The sequence below is a fragment of the Grus americana genome, chromosome 1 (assembly GCF_028858705.1).
Source record: "Grus americana isolate bGruAme1 chromosome 1, bGruAme1.mat, whole genome shotgun sequence".
NCBI classification, from domain to species: Eukaryota; Metazoa; Chordata; class Aves; order Gruiformes; family Gruidae; genus Grus; species Grus americana.
Window position 1 is genome coordinate 92,903,194 of NC_072852.1, and position 18,732 is coordinate 92,921,925.

At 46.9% G+C, this 18,732-nt stretch overlaps 2 protein-coding genes across 9 annotated transcripts in view; one reads left to right on the top strand and one right to left on the bottom strand.

Moving 5' to 3' along the window:
- The window catches only part of GRAMD1C (GRAM domain containing 1C), a 55,348-nt gene extending 49,893 nt beyond the window's left edge, over window positions 1–5,455 (bottom strand). Inside the window, exons 1-2 of one of the 6 annotated variants that reach the window (XM_054812524.1) lie at window positions 5,053–5,455; window positions 3,357–3,485 (exon numbers count right to left, since the gene is read on the bottom strand). In XM_054812524.1, the coding sequence (XP_054668499.1) occupies window positions 3,357–3,485; window positions 5,053–5,127 (204 nt within the window). In that variant the 5' untranslated portion in view covers window positions 5,128–5,455. Of the gene's footprint in view, window positions 1–3,356; window positions 3,492–4,100; window positions 4,134–4,494; window positions 4,813–4,916 lie in introns of those variants that run through there. The other 5 variants (XM_054812522.1, XM_054812523.1, XM_054812526.1 and 2 more) reach the window with 5 other exon arrangements.
- Window positions 5,456–9,260: 3,805 nt separating this feature from the next.
- Window positions 9,261–17,390, top strand: LOC129197417 (uncharacterized). 3 transcript variants are annotated; one of them, XM_054805860.1, is made up of 5 exons: window positions 9,262–9,378; window positions 11,429–11,542; window positions 13,141–13,584; window positions 15,979–16,119; window positions 17,268–17,390. In XM_054805860.1, the coding sequence occupies exons 1-5, from the start codon at window positions 9,312–9,314 to the stop codon at window positions 17,270–17,272; spliced, it is 771 nt and encodes a 256-aa protein (XP_054661835.1). In that variant the 5' UTR covers window positions 9,262–9,311; the 3' UTR covers window positions 17,273–17,390. The 3 variants fall into 3 exon arrangements, with proteins under 3 accessions (XP_054661853.1, XP_054661835.1, XP_054661845.1); XM_054805870.1 differs by having other exon boundaries at window positions 17,273–17,383; XM_054805878.1 differs by lacking the exon at window positions 11,429–11,542 and having other exon boundaries at window positions 9,261–9,378.
- Window positions 17,391–18,732: the final 1,342 nt, after the last annotated feature.

The following is an 18,732-nucleotide window of genomic DNA, read 5'->3' on the forward strand; positions in this document are numbered from 1 at the left end:
TGTTCATGACACATGCTTTGCACACTGCAACAAGCTGCCTTCCGTGTTATCACCTACACATTTACTATGACTCAGTATTTAGGGAGTTTTAATGATTTGTTTATATACTCAGCAGCTGATCATCAGCTGTGGAAGCTGTTAAAACATTTTCTGTCTAGAAGAGCAGGGAAAGATGCCAATGACATAACATTTTAATTATAAGATCTTAATTTTTGCCTTCAATTTGTGACTTTCTGCCTCTTGGTACTTCTAAGTTCAGTCCCCATCAGCCAGAGAAAATGAGCACCACAGCCTCCTACAACCAGACTGATAGAGGTTTTTAAAACTACTCAGTGACATAATTAGCAGAGCTAGAACTTTACAAGCCACAGCTCTATCTTACAAGAGGCAAGTATTTACACATCACTTTGTTTTAACTGCAAGGTCATATTTGCAGATCCAGATAAACACTAACTTCAAACAAATACTGAGGTCTTGAAGTATAAATCATAGACAGAAGGCAACTATTTAACCATATCTGAGAACACCTCACACTCTTAGCAGCTGCCACTGCACTGAAGAATCCCATTCCCCTGAAGCTCCAGGCACGCATTACTACAGGAAGCAGAAAGTGGCACTGTGAGGATACACAATACCCTGCACTGTACATGCCTAAAACTCTGTTCAAAGAAACTTCTAACTTTTGGCATGTGTCTCAAACCTCAAAATGCAAAGCCATTAGCACAGTTATATCCTTCACATGTTATACTTTACTGACTTTATTTTAGATTGCCAAGCTTATCAAGGAAAGACTGAGTTGCTAACTGCAAGTCCAAGAAACTCACCTCAAGACCTAAACAGGTTTCTTCCTCACTGTGTTGGGTTTGCATGGCAAGGTTTTGGTAGTGGGGGGGGCTACAGGGGTGGCTTCTGTGAGAAGCTGCTAGAAGCTTCTCCTGTGTCTGATAGAGCCAATGCCAGCCGGCTCTAAGACGGGCCCGCCGCTGGCCAAGGCCAAGCCAATCAGTGCCTCTGTGATAACATATTTAAGAAGAAGAAAAACACTTAGGGAGAGTGAGCTTTTGCAGCCGGAGAGAGGAGTGAGAAAATGTAAGAAACTCTGCAGACACCAAGGTCAGTGCAGATGGAGGGGGAGGAGGTGCTCCAGGCGCCGGAGCAGAGATCCCCCTGCAGCCCGTGGTGAAGGCCATGGTGAAGCAGGCTGTCCCCCTGCAGCCCATGGAGGAAGGATGAGGGGGTGTAGAGATTCCACCTGCAGCCCGTGGAGGACCCCACGCCGGAGCAGGTGGAGGCACCTGAAGGAGGCTGCGGCCCGTGGGAAGCCCATGCTGGAGCAAGTTCCAGGCCGGACCGGTGGACCCGTGAAGAGGGGAGCCCACGCCAGGGCAGGTTTGCTGGCAGGACTTGTGACCCCGTGGGGGACCCCACGCTGGAGCAGTTTGCTCCTGAAGGTCTGAACCCCATGAGAGGGACTCCATGCTGGAGCAGGGGAACGATGAGAGGAGTCCTCCCCCTGAGGATGAAGAAGCAGCAGAAACACCGTGTGATGAACTGACCGTAACCCCCATTCCCCGTCCCCCTGTGCCGCTGAGGGGGGGAAGGTTGAAGCCGGGAGTGAAGTTGAGCCCGGGAAGATGGGAGGGGTGGGGGGAGGTGTTTTAAGAGTTGATTTTATTTTCTCATTCCTCTACTCTGTTTTGCCTAGTAATAAATTAGATGAATTCCCTCTCTAAGTTTGGTCTGTTCTGCTCAGGACGATAATTAGTGAGTGATCTCTCCCTGTCCTTATCTCGACCTGCAAGCATTTCGTTATGCCTTTTCTCCCCTGTTTAGTGAATGAGGGGAGTGAGAGAGCGGCTCTGGTGGGCACCTGGCCTCCAGCCAGGGTCAACCCACCACACTCACATAAACTACCAACTGCATTAATGGCTGTATAGAAACCATCAAGAGTTAGTTTACACAGTCTAATTTGCCATCTAATGGGAGCATAGTTGGCAGTTACAGTGTCTGTGCAGCATGATTTGCTATCGATTCAAGTACAGAGATACAGCTGGGCACAGGGAGAATGGCCTTGTATCATCTTTGTCGCTGTAGGAACAATGGAGAAAATACTGAACAATCCAAGCACTGACTCTCTAGCAACACAATTCTGTGACCTGCTGGGATTCATTTGGCTTGTCCCATTTCCACTGGCCTCAGACTACTGTTGCTCAGTTTAAAAGTACACATGCATTTGGGGGGAAGTTTATGGTAGGGCCCAAGATGTACAATTAATGTTCTGACCTTTAGGGCATCCGCTTACTTTGAACAGGAGGGATGAAAAGACATACAAGCTAGATTTATAAATAAGGAGTTGGGAAATCTGATCCCCTGGTTTTGCTTGCAGCTCTGTCACAGATTCCGTACAGCCTTTGCTAGTTACTTAATCTTTCACCTCCTGAGCACAATGAACACTCCAATGACCTCATCAGGACAAGGACACAGTAGTCCAGATGATGTTCCTATGCACAAGTTGAAGCATGCCCATTTACTGAGGCCACCTGATGCAGAATCTGAGCCAGACTGTCCAAGCTGTGAGGAGGGGAATCTGAGTCTCTCACGAGATCAGGTGTTACCCCACCTGTGGCTGTACACACAAGTGCTACCTAACAGCAGCAATCCATCTACCAAACTGACAGCAAAACATACGCTCTAAGTCCACACTCATAAGTCTACCTTCTCTCATGGCATTGAAGAAAAAAAGAAATCTGTCAAAAGCATGAAAAACAGCATTTATTATTACACCCTCCACTTTCAGTAAGGCATCTCCCTGGACAGGAGCAAAATTAAACCCCTCCTTTCCACCCTTCTTATTCACAAATCCCATTCTTTACACAGAACACGTGAAGCTTATTTACTCTTGTGGAAAACAAACATGTTTACTTGACAAAAACCAGACACGAGGAAAGCACATCAGAAGAACTACCCAACACTGAGAATGAAAATTTAGCCCTTACGGTTAAAAAGCATCAACAATGTCTTTCTAAAGGCATAAAGAGACATTGGATAATGAACCATGCAAGCAACTGGGAGACAAGACCAGGCACAGAAGCCAGAAGTCCTGTCAATAACTTGATAGGTGACATCAGGTAAGCAACTTCATCCCCTCTGAGTCTCAGCTTACGCTTTAGTAAGCTGATAATGATAAAATTACCTACCTCACTACATGGGTGGAGAACGCTTTACTAATTCATGACTACAAAGCAACCTGAGAACTGTGGATATAAAGCTAGTATATATACACACACATATAAATTAAAATATACATATATTCTTTTAAATAAAACACAAATTAGAAGAAATATAAACTACATTACCCAAAAGCTCCAGTCAGCACTCCAGCTATATTGAGCAGGACCTTGCATTTTCTCTGTGCACGAACTAAGAGTCTCCTCTGAATCAGCAAGTAGCTGGCTAATAAGACCATGATCCACTTCATGAACTTCCTGTGAAGAAAGAAGCAAGGTATGTAATTCAACAACAGGAGAAAGGTGAAATAAGATGGCTAATCCATTTAATAACTATATATTAAATGAAACTTGACATGCTAGCTTCACCAAGGTGAGTGGCATGGAAACACTTCCCACTAACAGCCTTTCCATTGATTTTAGCAGCCCCTCAACTTGCACATTGAAGCTGCACAGACATTTAGAGCTAGAATAACATCAACATGAGTCATCAGTGCATAACATGCAGCATATCCCTAGAATCTGTAGGGCCTTTCAAAACTTGAGAAAGGTCATGCAGGAGTATCATTTACCAGAGGAGTGACATATACTGTTATAATACAAATACATCAAATATTTATAGTTAGTTTTACACAACATATTGCATACTTTGTCATATACAAATATGAGTGCAACACTTCAGAGGCAAATAGTTATATCACTTATTACAAAGATAAGCACTCTTCTGTAGCACTTTCCCTTGATATCAATGTTCTTCACTTTGGAGGTCAGTTTTTATGAAAGGAAACTGAGCCACAGAAAGACACTTGTCCCAAGCCACCTAACAAACTGGGACAAAACTAGCCCAGGGCCCTAACAAATAACCAACAGCACCTGCACTACTGGATCCATCAATCAGAGATGAAGCTGGGTTTTGAGTCCAGAACGACTCAAAACCGAACCGATGGTGGCACAGACACTTGCCCTTGACTAGACAGGGGTGCGAACAGCCTGCCAGCGGACCAGTGCTCCTCCAAGGCTCCAGCCAAGCCCACGGCCCAGGCCGGCGGCGAGAGAAGACACCCGGGTGAGGCAGCAAGCAGAGACGCTCTCACCGCCCCGAGGAGACACCCCAGGCTACGTGGCGTGACAGAAGAGCTGCTCTCCGGAGGCTTTCCACGCAAACACACGGACTCGCTACAACTTCCACCAGCTGTTGCTCAGCACCCCGGTTTCCCGCACAGCGGACAGACCCGTTAGTGCCGCGGCAGAGACGCTCCCGACCCACCATATCGCTGGAGTTAGGCGGCTGTCACAGCAACCCCAAAGTCTCCTCCCCTCAGCGCGGCTAGGTCTCTCCCCAGGCGGCTCTCGGCTCCCTCCGGGGGCCGCAGCAACCCCGCAGGACGCTCGCCGCCCCTCCACACCGGGTGCCCACAGCGCAGGCGCTTCGCGGGCCCGAAGGGCCGCCGCCAGTCCCCGGCCGTGCCCGCCTCACCCCAGAAAACTTTCGGGGAGGGGGGCGATGGCAGCGGAGCGGACCGTAACGGCCCCGCACCCCCGGGCGGTGCTTCCTAACGCTGCCCGCGGGAGCCACCCCGCCGCCGGGCCTCCGGAGCAGCCCCGTGGCCTCGGTCCGCCCGTCCAGTCCCGTTCCGTTCCATCCCATCCCTCGGGAGAAGGAGCGGGGCTCCCGCCCCCCGCACCTACCTGCACAGCCCGCCGCCAGCGGCCGGCTCGCCCGGGAAGCGACGCGACAGCGAGCCGCACCGGGGCAACGGCCGGGGGCATGGAGCCCACCGGAGGGGCTGGCGGGGAGCGGGCAGACCGCGGCCGCGGCGCTTACCATAGAGGGGGGCGAGGGCGGCACAGTACCCGCCAACTGCCTCAGCGGGACGCACGGCGGGGCCGCGGCCGCCATTTAAAGGGGCAGGCGCCGGCCGGGCCGCGGGGCGCGGACCCGAGGCGGGAGGCGGTTGCCAAGGGCGAGCGGCGTCGCCGCTCCTGAGGAGAAGCCGTCAGGGGGGCGGAGAGGGCCGCGGCGCCTCTGATGCCCTCCTCGGCCAGTTGAGGAAACCCCCTCTGCGGCTTCCAGAAGGGTTAATTAGGAAGCCTCAGAGCCGGTGGAAAGTTTGGGAACTGTAGCAGGAAAAGCTCCTGGCTGCGGCGAGTCGGGGGCAGAGGGGGCGGCGTTAGCTGCCTCCCTCCTGAGGGAAAGCCCCGCACCCCCCGCCTTCCCCTTGCGCAGAGCCCCGGCAGCTGATTAAACAGCGTCCGGGCAGCAAAAGCGGTTCCTAAATCTGACAAGGGGGGTTTGGGTTTCAACGGAAAATACGGCGAAGAGGCCGCTCCAGGGGGACACCTAGGGGGAGAGAGGGGAAGGGAAGCCCGCCCTCAACTGCGCGCTCCTCAGGCGCCCCGGGCCCGGCCGCTCGCCAGCGCTGCCGCCGCGACGCTCTGCTGCGAGAAGGCGCGGTCTGAAGGGCCGGCCAGGGCCAGACACTGCGTCCCCACTCGCCATCGGCGTGTATGGACGGGGTTATGCCGCTCTGCCCCGCGGGTGTTTGCGGGGGAGCAGTGTGCCCCGCTGCGGTGCGGGCTGGCTGCAGGGCGAGCAGAGGATGGGGTGAAATAAAGGGGCCCGTGCAAACCGCATGAAATTCAACAAGGCCAAGTGCAAGGTCCTGCACAGGGGTCGGCGCAATCCCAAGCACGACTACAGGCTGGGTGAGGAATGGATTGAAAGCAGCCCCGAGGAGAAGAAAGACTTGGGGGTATTGATTGATGAGAAGCTCAACATGAGCCGGCAGTGTGCGCTTGCAGCCCAGAAAGCCAACCGTGTCCTGGGCTGCATCGAGAGAGGTGTGACCAGCAGGTCGAGGGAGGTGATCCTGCCCCTCTACTCCGCTCTGGTGAGACCCCACCTGGAGTACTGCATCCAGCTCTGGGGGCCCCAGTACAGGAGAGACATGGAGCTGTTGGAGCGAGTCCAGAGGAGGGCCACGAAGGTGATCAGAGGGCTGGAGCACCTCTCCTATGAGGACAGGCTGAGAGAGTTGGGGTTGTTCAGCCTGGAGAGAAGGCGGCTCTGGGGACATCTAACTGCAGCCTTCCAGTACCTGAAGGGGCCTACAGGAAAGCTGGAGAGGGACTGTTTATGAGGGAGTGTAGTGACAGGACAAGGGGGAATGGGTTCAAGCTGAAGGAGGGTCGATTTAGATTAGATGTTAGAAAGAAATTCTTTACTGTGAGGGTGGTGAGGCACTGGGACAGGTTGCCCAAAGAGGTTGTGGATGCCCCATCCCTGGAAGTGTTCAAGACCAGGTTGGATGAGGCTTTGGGCAATGTGGCCTAGAGGAGGGTGTCCCTGCCCGCAGCAGGGGGGTTGGAACTAGATGATCTTTAAGGTCCCTTCCAACCCAAACTATTCTATGATTCTATGATCCTATAAGTAGTGGGGGACTCAGGAAACCCAGGCTCTTGGTTTTAAAACTGCTGAGCAGCTCTAAGTGGTTTCAGCCCACGCTGTTAGCACCCAGTGGTTTGAAAAGCCAGGGTCCAACTTAGCACCAAACTGTGCCCCTTAAATCAGGGGACCCAACCGGAGCCAGATTTGTGCTTGCAGATTTGTGCCCTCAGATCACCTCACAGGAAAAAAAGAGTCCTGTCAGATGAAAAGAAACCACCTTGCTGGATGGCTGGCTGGTAGACGATGAAAAAGGATGGATGGGTGGATAGCCAAGGGAAGGAGGAGTGGACCAAGGAGCAGAGCAGCCTGGCGCAGCAGCGCTGTTTCTTCCTGCTGTCCCTTTTTTTCATCGCTTCCCCAGAAAGTGGGTTGAGGCTCCCCTGAAGGGACATCTTTGGGCCGTTATACCTGCCTGCTGATATGTTAGCAAAGATGCCAGAAGTCCCTGTGGCTAATGTCCCCTCACAGCCATCAGCCCAGACAGGACAGCTGTAACACCACCAACTGTAAATCTCCAACATTTACAAGAAAGTGTAAAAAGAATGCATATTTTATATAATTTTTGTTGGTTGCTTTCTTGGTTTGGACGTCCAAAACTCAAATTTTTCAGGCTTTTCTCAACAACACTCAGGACTGGTCTACTTTTCTTTTTGTCCAAAAGTTGAGATTCTCTCTGAATCATATTGGGTTATCCAAGTGGGAGAAGCTTCATGTTCAACTAATGGCTGCCAGCAACACTAAACCCTCTTTGTATTCCTTGGTTAAAAGCTGACTGACCTGACAGTTTTGCTCAGGCACATCCTGTTTAATGGAGGGTTCACAAGAGAATTGCTATTGAAGGATGAAATGAACATAAACAGCATTTGCAGGAACAATGGTAGTATGTCCATCACAACACACTTGAAGGTTTTTTTAGAAACACGCCAAATACTTGGATTTAAATCAGACACTGGTTGGAATGCCTTTGGTCCAGCTCCATCTTCCCACGCTGACTTCTCCGACACACAGTCCCAGCCAGCACTCTAAGCCAGTAACTCAGTCCCTGTTCCTCTTGATCTGCCAGGTGCCTTTGACTTTAAAGCTTATACCCTCCTCAAACTCTCAATTGTTTTTGACTCCTCTTGTTCCTTTCATAGCTATTTTGGTTTTACTCACTAACACTTTGGCAGCACTGCCTTCAGAAGACCCTCACAGTCTGCCTTCCAGCTTTCTACTGAAGTGATATGTTGCTCTGCACTTGATCCCAGTTCCCTTCTTAATATATAGTTTACTTCGGAGTGATTCCTGCCTGGTAATCCCAGGTCTTCCCAGTATCCCAGCCCATTTCAGAGAGGAAATATTTGCCTTTTAGGTTCCTTTAGCTGTACTCCCTCTAGCCTATCCTGCTTTCGCTGATACAGGTGTCACCACGTCAAAGCTAGAGCAACAAGTGGTCACTCAAGGGATGGGTTGTTCCTCTCAACCTTGTTTTGCAAGTCAGATGTGGAATTTCTCAAAGCAGTTATTGCAGAGCATCCACATGCAAAGATGCAGATCACAGAATTTATGAAAAGCGTATTCAAGAAAGCCATAGGACAGTAGCGTGATGACATATTTCCTTATGGTGAGGTGGGAGCTTTTTTGGGGTCCTTTTTGCTTTCGAATGCAAAGAAAAGCAGAAATACTCGTGCGTGTCTCAGCTGAACTGTGCTTTGTATGTGTTTTAACGGATATGGAATTGAGTCTTTACTGGATACTCGAGTACAATTCCATTATCTGAAGAGTCTTAAGAGATATGCAAAATTGTATGACAAGGGGTGCCATAATCCCTAATCCTGTAGCTGAGGGAAGAGGTGCCAGCCAGCTAGTGAGAGTGGCATGTACAGCAGTAGCATCGCTGGCAGGGCTGGATGCTACAGGTGGGGGTTTGGAGCTGCTGCAGCTCTTCCCACAAAGCAGTGCTGTGTGTGTACCTTTGTGTAAAACCAGCCTCCATTCCAGAGTGCACCTGCTAGTTTTGCAGATAAGCCACCCGCTTTAGCAGGTTTCCCCTCCACCCTGGTGGCATAGACGAGCTTTACTTAAATGGAGTTTAAGTAATCAACTTCTGGTGAAAAAGGATTTTTTCTGCACCTGAAAAAAACTTTGGGAAATACATTTGACCTATACACACCATGTGCATATAGCCACAAAAATACTGAATTCCTATAACTTCTTTCAAGGTGCGTTAGGATGATAGGAGTCCAGCCGCTCAGAAAGTGAAGCCAATGCTCTTTCTTTTCTCACCTGCTCTAGGGAGGGGTTCAGCAGAAAAGAGGTCTCCTTCTGAATATCTGGCTATTCTGTACTCAGCCCAAAGTTCAGGTTTATATAAGGCCGAAACAAAAAACAACAGATTATCTTCCCTCTGCTCGCAGAGTATTTTCGGCATCTTCTCTGGGAGAGATCAGAACAGCCCCCGGGAAGTCATTGTTGTCACTTCAAACGTGGCTGTTATCCAGGCAGCAGGCAGAGCACTGTGAGCTCGAAGCTGTGGTAACTTTAGTAAGTGTGACATTCACTGGGCAGAATGTGAGGTCCTGTTGCAATAACACACACATATTTTTTTTCCTGTACTACCGGAGGGAGAGACAGTCAGGCCATATACTTCAGCAACTATGAGCCAGCACATTGGGAAGCTTTGTAGATCTGCAGTGTCTTCATTCCTCCTCTTCTTGCTGGTGGGTGAGTACTAAACCACCTTCATTAATTAGAAGAAATACATTTTATTCCTAGACTTTGGCTTGAGAGGTTCTCTTCTTTTTTTTTTTTTTTTTTCCCCAAAAAGCCACTTTCCGCTGAGGGCTGCCTCAGGATGCAGTAAAACTATATCTAGTGTTGTGCACTGTATTATACTTTTCTTTATAGATAAATTCCTGTTTAGCTAATAGAAATGTTCAGAAAGAGTATGTTTGCCTGTCTTTTTCAAGAAGAAAGGCTGTGTATCATCATTGCTAGAAGCTTCATTTCTATTTTGGTTCTCTGATGTATTAGCAACCAATTATCGTCACAAGGTAGTTATTCATGTCCATTTGTGAAAGCCAACCTCAGTCCGGGACAAAAGTCATATAAATTAAGATGAGCAATGTACAGTAATTGACCACTTAACCATAGACAACTAGGAGCTGGATACAGCTTGTATAGCACCCTTATGGCACCAGCTGAGTGTGAAGCTGAGCTCTAAAACCAACAAAACCATCTGAATGAGTCATTCCAGCATGAGAGGATTTTTATGTAGGTTGGAAATCCAGCCCTATTTGTCCTCAACCTCTGCTCCATCTATTGAGTGTGAACAGAGGAGAGGAGGCTCAACTAGAAAGGTCGAATTTTGCACTGACCTCCACTCACCATTTTGGTTCCCTGATGCTGTTGGCAGCTGGCAGAAGAAGCTTGCAGGGCTGCTTGGTTTTACTCCAGGTACCAAAGAGTAAATCGGAGGCTCCGGGACCGGAAGAGAGCACACGTGTATTTTATTCCTTCCTTTTGTCACCCCACCTCCTCTAGCCTGACTTGTGTATTTCTCATTCACAGCCAACCAACTGGCCTTACATGGGAAAGTATCAACCTGCGGATTATGTAAAAGGGAGGCTGATGACTTAGTAGGTGCCCTATTAGTACTGGCAAATGTGGAGCACATTGTCGCATTACAGGGAGTCCCGGAGAGCTTTCTCCCCTCATGGTTGAAAACTGGCTGTGAACTACCGACTTCATATGACAATGACCTATTAGATCATCTAATCATTTTTCCAGGTCAAGACAAGATCGTTCATGCTGTATTTCTCTGTCCTCTGTCTAGCTCAAGTGCTTTCACCAAAAATACTTGCATTCCTCTCCATCAGGGATTGAGCCCTACAACCCACATGACAGGGGACCAACACATCACTCTGCCAATAAAGCGATTGACTTAAAAAGAGCTTTGAAGCAGAGTCAACAAGGCATTTGGCATGGTATGCTCCCAGATGCCAATATGATAAGGGCATTGTGTATTTGAATACCAGTGAACTAGTATGTTCCAGTTTTGCAACCTTACAAAAGAAAAAGAAAGAACGGAAGAAGGAAAAATAGAGGCTGTGCTGTGACCTTCTCAGTGAAACCCCCAAACAGAGCTGTGGCGAAACAATACAGCCTACTCCTCTTGTGTTTTGATTTTCCTAATTAGCTTTAAGTTATATGATTTGTATTGAATCAAAGATGTGGGATTACACAGATGACAAGGCCAGTTATTTCATGATAGGAGGTGCAAACAAAAGTTGTGATGAACAGAGGCAACATCAAAGCACGTTGTTCCTGCTCAGTTATGTTCTCTATGCCACTAAGTGGCTGTGTGAAAATGATACCATTAATAAATGATAAAATTTAAATTAAATAGTAAATTAGTAAAGAAAAGGATGCATTAGTAAAAGAAATAAAAATTGTAATTGTGTTGCAGGGGGTGCGTATGGTAAGGCTAGAATACTTAGAGTGGAGAGGAAATTCTGTGGCCGTTCCTTGAAAACAAGGTAGCAGTAGCACATACTGCTTTAGCTAAAGCAGCGGTATCCAGTAGAGATAATGGTTAATGAACAGAGATTTTAGAAACAAGTACTCATGACGAAACTGCTCAAATTCACTCTAACAAGTAACCAAATATATCACATCAGAATATTTGATGCACAAAGACTGTAATATATTGAGCTACCATGTCAAGTACAATATTTTGTCAAGTATTTCAACTATACTTTGTCCTTCGTCAAAGTACGTTGTCAAGATACTCCAACTTTTATGACTGCTGCATCGGTACACTGTTATCTAACTGGAGAGAGAAAATTTGGACCTCAGATTCCCCTAAGAAGATCCAGTGGGCTCATTGGTAAGATTATGTATGAACATGAGGATAATATCTCATGCAGTGTCTTTAATAAGGACTACTCATTTTGGGGGACTGGATCCAAAACTACAATAATATTTGGGTACCTAATTCTCAGGCATCCAATTTCCATGGATCGGTGTTCCAGTTATGAGGCCAAAATTTTCACTTTGAGGTAAAAGCACGGTGCACCAAACAGCTCTGAAGTTTTTTCACATGCTTTGTTGTTGCCTAGTTTCATAGCCAGCTTTTATTTTCTATATTTTTGCATCCGTGAGTTATCTCTGGTCTGATATTTAAACTGTAAGCTCTATACCCCATCCTTTTATAAAGCACCTAGAACAACAGGGCCCTGCTGTCTGACAGAAGTTGTCAGTGCTAATAATAACTATGAATACAACTGTGATTTTGTGCACAAGCATGCCTGGAGGAGCCATTCAAGTAACTCTCAAACCTATCATCAAGGGGTTTGGTTTTCCATTGCCTTGAGACATTTGTCCATGAGCACAGAGAGGCTATTGTCATTGTCAAGCTTTACCAGACGCAGACAATAGCATCTCACACCCTTTGGATGGCAATGAAAGACTCAAGACAATGGAAAATCAAGACCTTCACTGTGGAATGTCTGCAATCCTTGAGAGGGCACCAGACTAGTATGAAGGGGGACTATTTCACTTGAAGAAAATAAAACAACAGGAGAAACTTTTCAAAAAAATTGTCTGAACAGCGACAGCTGTTGGCTTGCTTATTTTTAAGAGTTTGTTTTTCCCTCTTTTTGAGACAGCAACTATTCTTCTCATCTTCTGAGCCCAGGCTTGTTTCCAGAAATGAAATCCGCTCTCACTGCTCTTAGCTGGAGGCTGTTTGATACTATGATTAGCAGCTGAGTGAGAGAAGGCAGGTTTAAATCTCTACTACAGGCATATTGTCCATATTTTTCTAACAAAGGGTGGCAGGACAGTGTGGTGCCTTCACAGAGAATAGATGTCAGCCTAAGTAACAATACCCCAGGTCGCTTATAGGATCTGCTGGGGGTTCAGTCTCTGGCAGTGGAGATTCTTCCCACAATTTCAAGATTTCCTATCCTGAAAATGGAAGTGCATGCCAAAACTTCAGAGAAGCTCATGCTATGTTTTGGGATGCAGGCAGTTGCATCAGGATGCATACATATTCACTTTACTTGTCAGAACATTGCTGCCTCTGCCTAAGTATACATGCATTTTTTGCTTTGCCTCAGAAGCAGTTGAGGCAGGAACATCAGGCCCCGAGACTTTTTGGGGTGGGAAGAAAGAGATTAGTGTTCCAGGTGGAAATGTGGCTGAATGGACTCTAAATTTCACCCAAAGCCATTGGATGATGACATTAATCTTCCTCTAGTATGGCAGTAAAAAGGAACTGAGGATTGGGAAAAGACCAGTCTGTACACATGAACATAAACTAAGCAGGAACTAGGAGAAAAATCACAATCCTCATACTAGTGACTCCCCTCAAGTCCTAATTCCAGGAGCTATTCTTTGTGCTGGTTAGAGGGCAGGAGCAGCTGGAAGGTTTTATCATCCTATCACCCTCAACCCCCCTCTCCTTACTCTTTCCTGGTACAGATGTTGGTGTTAGTGGTGGAAGTGCAAGCAAGGAGAATGCAGCTGTAACTCATGTAACAGCACAGCCTTCGTTGTTGACAACACCTGAGCCATGGCACCTTTTGGTGACTCAAACACCAGCCAAGGAAAAAGCCAAAGAGGGTGAAACTGTGGTCTTAAATTGCCACTTCAGCAGTCCACGACATCCCTCCCTGACTGACCTGATAGTGAAGTGGTACAAAGAAGATGAGAAGGGGCAGATAGACCTGCTAGAAAACAATGTGACCGTCTTGCCAAATAACTCCAGGGTTTTCATGAGTGGAGACATATCCCAAGGGGATGCTTCCCTGGTGATCCTCAATGTGACAACCAGTGACCACGGCATTTACTTCTGTGAGGTTACACTTCCGGATGGGACGGTGGTGACAGGAGATGGTACACAGCTCAGGATCAGGAGGGCTCTGGGTAATATTTGATGTTATTTGCTTCTTTTCTCCCTCTTTCTCCTCCAAAGCTAGTCTACACGCCTGCAAAAAGAGGGAAGTTGGCCTGTTTGGCCTCTAGCAGGTAGGGCCTGGTGTCATGGAGTGTAATTGCTCTATGGCATTTCTTGTTGTTTTCGTTAAGCCAGCTAATTTTGATTGGCTTGCCTTTATAAACAGTCACACAAGTATTATTATAAGGAGGGGCATTTACAACCAAAAAAAAAGGGAATAATTTTATCATTAAATCAAAGTCAGTGCCAAGAATGAAACAGTCCGACAAGTTCTCTTGTACTCACAGCTCTGTTTGGCACAAACCCCCATGAGTGACAGGTGTCAAGATACTGTCTCAGGAAACAGCTCCAAACTCCTTTTTTTTTTTGACATTCTTTTTCTCCAACCCACTAACTTGCAAATTCATTCCTTAACTCTGGATGACAACAGTAATCCCACAATAAACATGAGGATCACATTATATCATTTCTGTTTAACTTCATTCACATTAAAATCAAAGTAGCATTAAAAGTGCCGTGCTATGTTTTCTTAGCCTCACAAAGAGACACTAGGCATATTAAGTAAGGAGATAACTTGCTTTGCCTTTATCAGCTGGAAATGTCAAAGCAGCTTTCCTTTTTATGTAGGCTAAACACATTCCAATCCCAACAAATCAACACATCAGAAGGTTTATTATCTTATCTAATTAACAAAAAATAGCACCTTCTGTGTCAAGAGTAAATTATGCAAGTGCCATTTCCCCCTTATTCATTACCAAAGCTTCTGGCTCACTGAGATTCACTAAGCCTTTGCCTTTTTGAGCCTGAGTTCTTCTGTTACTAATTTTTATGAAACTACTCAGTTTAAACCGTAGCACTAACAAGGCAAGAAAACCGTGCCCTCCTGCAAGGGCTTGGTCATGCGTCTAATGAGGTCTCCCGTTGGCTTGATCTCATACTTCTCAATAGCAGAGGTTACTCTTGCAATGTCTGCACCCTGGCCAGTGTAATCGCCTTTCCTGAGAAGATGAAATACATCATTTCTGCACTGTGCCTGACTTAAAGAGACAAGAGAATATGAGAAACATAATTCATAAAGAAAAGTTATGTGCCACAAATCCAGACTGCCTAAAAACTTATCTAAAATTAAAAAGAGAAATTAGCTGACTCTGTTAACTTGTCCATTACAGGAAGCAAATGACACATATTTTGAAGGTAAGGTAAGGTAAGTAATGGTTCTATAGCACCTTCCTTGCACTCATGTTCCTGCTGAAATGAGCAGCTCCACAACTGGATTTAAACTACAGGATACCTCCCTGTATGCGGGAGAAGGGGGTGGGTTTTTTACCGACGAGCTACAGCTGGTTTACTGGATGTCCGTCCATTTGGCTATGGAGCACAGAGTAGTGGCTGCTCCTGTGAACAGGTGGCCCAATACTTGGAAATCTGTGTATGAATATGGTAGCAAAAACCATTCAAATTTTCTAGTGAAGCTTAATATAACTGCATAGGTAGATGTAGTGAATGCCTGATCCTACTGTAGATAAAACTTGAAGGCTTTTAATCATTCTTTTATTACCTTTCCTGGGTGAGTCACATGGCAAAATGACTACCGTGAGCATGAGGCAGTCACTTAAAATCTGATCAGGTGAGTTGTGTGCCATTGCCCAGCCAGTTTCCCCCTCACTGAAGAGACATTCCTACTCTGGCAGACTCTAAGCTACAGGGCAGATGCTCTCCATGCTGCATCCCATAAGTCTTGTAACAGCCCATCCTATTGTGCTCACCTGACCAAAGGCTCTTCTTGAATCATCCTTCAGTCCCAACAAATAATAAAGCCAGAATGCAGATGTGCTCTTATCTCGAAGAAAATGGGATCATGCCATCTCTGCCACACAACAGTCCCAAAGAGCCACAAATCAAAGACAGACTTCAGTGGAGCTCTGCCCGCCCTCTGGTGCTGTCTTCTCTGGAGGTAGACAGGGAGACTGATGACTTTCTCAAAATTATCAGAGTATTTTTTTCCATTTGAAAATAAAGCATACAGGCATGAGACATGAATTCAGGCAGCAGCATCTTTTGCCATCCCATAGCATCCAGCTGTTAAGGGAGATTGCTAGGGAGATGGGGCTGTCTTATCTCTAAATCCTCAGAAAGCATAGCAGCTTCCTACATAGGAACGAAAAAAATCAATAGCTCTGTAGTGCAATACACTCTCTCCCGTGTAGAAGCCCATGATTTCATGTCAGACAAGACATCGGCATAATCAATATCATAGTAAGTAGCTTCCTCTGCAGCCCCTGCAGAAAATGTGCTGGCTGCATTGCATATACTTGCCTGGATGACATGTCATGTTACTCTCTCTACCTTCCCTTCTCCCCCAGGCTTGTTTGGTATAGAAGAATCCATTGGTACAATCATTGGGGTTGTGGCAGCTGGTATCGGAGGTGTACTGGTTCTGATCATTGTTTTAACCCCGCAGCTGAGAAGGTGCGTCCTCTGCATGAGGCAGGGCTCTCGCCAAGGTAAAGAACACAACCCAAAACCCGTAATCCCTTGCTAGAAAGGTGAACCCAATTGCCTATTTCCAAAGGTGCCTTTTTTTTAACTTAAGGGGGAATTACCCATTTACTTACCTCTGGTCAGACACAGGATCTGGTCCAGGAAATAAGCACTGTGGATGAAACTCTAAGAGGGCTGGCTCTATATTCCGTCTCTTTTTCAAATAGTTCTTTGTTTATGTTGGGTAGAGCTTCATGCATGGGCCTAATGAGTTGCCTATAAACAAAACAATAGGATCTTCTTTAATTGCTGCTTTCGGCAAAGAGTTGTTCAGTGAGATGCTGCTGCTTCTTTTAATGAAGTCCTGGGTCTCCTTTGGTTCTTTTAGGTTTATGCTGAAGGCTGGTTCTTCCTCCCACCGACTACATGCTCACATCCGTATTCTTGTAATGCTTGTGTACAGAAAGCCTATGATGGCCTCAGTGTATGTTTGAGGTGTGGGTTGTAAAGCCCAGTATTATCTTTTATTAGATCAGCTGATCAGATCGGGAAAACTAGATGGTTTTGTCACACATGAGCCAAAGAAATGACCTGAGAAGAGGCTGATGTATCCAAAAGCTTACCTGTGTTTTCCAGCTCTGTCAGCTGGTCTAACTAGAGTAGACTGACACTGAAGGCTGGATTTTGAAACAAGCTTAGTTCCCATTTTGTGCAACCCAAGATGTGGTCTGTGTTTCAGACCGAGCTAAGCCGACTTACTGCTTTCAGAGGGGAGCCGTGTGATTTGCACCTCTTCTCCCGACACTCAAAAATCTTGCTCGCCCTCCTGGAAAAAAAAAAAAAAAAAAAAAATCCCCTCCCCGAAGGGATGAAGGAAGAGCTGCTCTTGCCATTCACTGGAGCGCTGCCGCCACCTGATGGCCAGCCTGGCGGGGACAGGGACACGGCCAGGAGCTCTGCCCCGCTTACCCGGGAGGGTCTTCCAGCCCTTGCTGAGAAGCCCACCCGCACTCCTAGGCTGATGCCGCCCAGGCAGCATCATCCCCTTGCAAATCCCCTGCATGAACAGAGTTCAGAACTGCTCTACTTGCCAGAAAGCCTTGGAAGAGTTTGTTGTGTTGTACTAACTCTGTATCGCTCACTTGCTCTCTCTCCTTTCCTTCTTGCTCAGTGTAGCTTGAGGTGCAGCATTACAGGAGTCACTGGAAGATGCAAAGCCTATGGATGGAACAACTTCTGATGTCCTGTAAGCCAAAAGTGGAGCTCTAGATGGAATAAAAGCTTTCGCCTCTGTACATGTTGTCTTTGGCATTTTTATTTTTGTTAGTCTGCTTCTTTATCCTGCAGCTGTGACAGGCACAGTGGCATATTCAGCATCCTCCTGCAGTGAGGAGCAAACCAGCCTTTTTTAAAGAAATTTATGTTATCATCTGCCAAAACCCCACTTAGTTTGGCCAGATATCTCTGACTCTAGACTCTGATGAGGTAACTTGGATCCTTCCCTGCCATTACTTCTTATTTTGAAGGTAGTACTCCAAGTTTGTCAGCTGTGCTTCAAGAAGAGATGGAAGGAGCCTGACCTACGCAGGCCTCCCAGCTCCCCAGCTGCTAACTCCTACCTGAGGAAATCAAATGTGTTGCTTCTGGGGGTGCAACCGTGGCTCCCGTCTGTCCATGCCTCTCCGTATAGAGGCTCTTGTCCTGTTGGCTTGCTCCAGCCTACAGGCTTGTAACGAAGGGGCAAAGAAAGCCTGCTTGAACATAGCTACCCCTGGCTGAGAGAACGGGATTTTGTTTTACTCTTGCCAGAAGGAAACATAGTGTTTCAGTATAAGTCTCTGACACCCTTAAAAAAAAAAAAAGAGATGAAAGATTTGCTTACATGACTAATGTTATCCACAGCCCCAGTTTCCTGACATGACAATACCCGATTCCCAGGTGGTCAGTGACCAGGGGGTTATGCCAATACCCAAGTAGGAGAGCAGCAGATCAGCTCTGAAGCATGTGTGGCAGGTAAGCAATATGTTCTTTTGCAAAGTATAGGTGTGCCAACTAGTAAAAGTCAGAAACCCTCGCTGGCCTTGCAGGGGCAATAGCCCGGTGTAACTCAGCTTACCTTTGAATGCACCTCAGAAGTGCATCTCCAGTGCTGTGAGGCAGGAACATGAGGGATAAGACTACGAGCTGGCTGTATAAGCTAAGAAACACACACATGTACACGCACCCCCTGCAAGCAAGGATGGAGCCCTCCCCTGGGCCTGACTCCACTTTTCCTTTTGGTAGGAAGCAGAACTCCTCCGAGCACAAATAAGGAATAAGGAGGCATCCTCCCTCTTTGATGTCCCCACTCCTCCTGCACGTCCGGGAAAATAAAGTGGGTCACTCTACTTGCAGACTGGCATGCTTTGGGTCTTTGAAGGCCAGTGTATCTTTTTACAGATGTAGATTATTTTTTTTTTTAATTTTATTTTTTTTACAAACGAGTCCAGTAGAAGTCCTTGCCTATTTTCTAGATCATGTGCAAATGTGTCAGAGCTGAAGGTCAGGCAATGTGAAAGGACAAAAAAAGCCATTTGGTCACGGGTAGTGTGTTCTCACTGCACTTGTAGACCAAACCCTTTCGGCAAAGGCAACGA

Bases quoted from the DNA above. Each gene is read 5' to 3' on its own strand.
- LOC129197417 (XM_054805860.1), top strand. From the start codon at position 9,312: ATGAGCCAGCACATTGGGAAGCTTTGTAGATCTGCAGTGTCTTCATTC. The intron at 9,379-11,428 runs GTGAGTACTAAA...CCTTCGTCAAAG, and splicing joins CCTCCTCTTCTTGCTGGTGG to TACGTTGTCAAGATACTCCA. The intron at 13,585-15,978 runs GTAATATTTGAT...CTTCTCCCCCAG, and splicing joins CAGGATCAGGAGGGCTCTGG to GCTTGTTTGGTATAGAAGAA.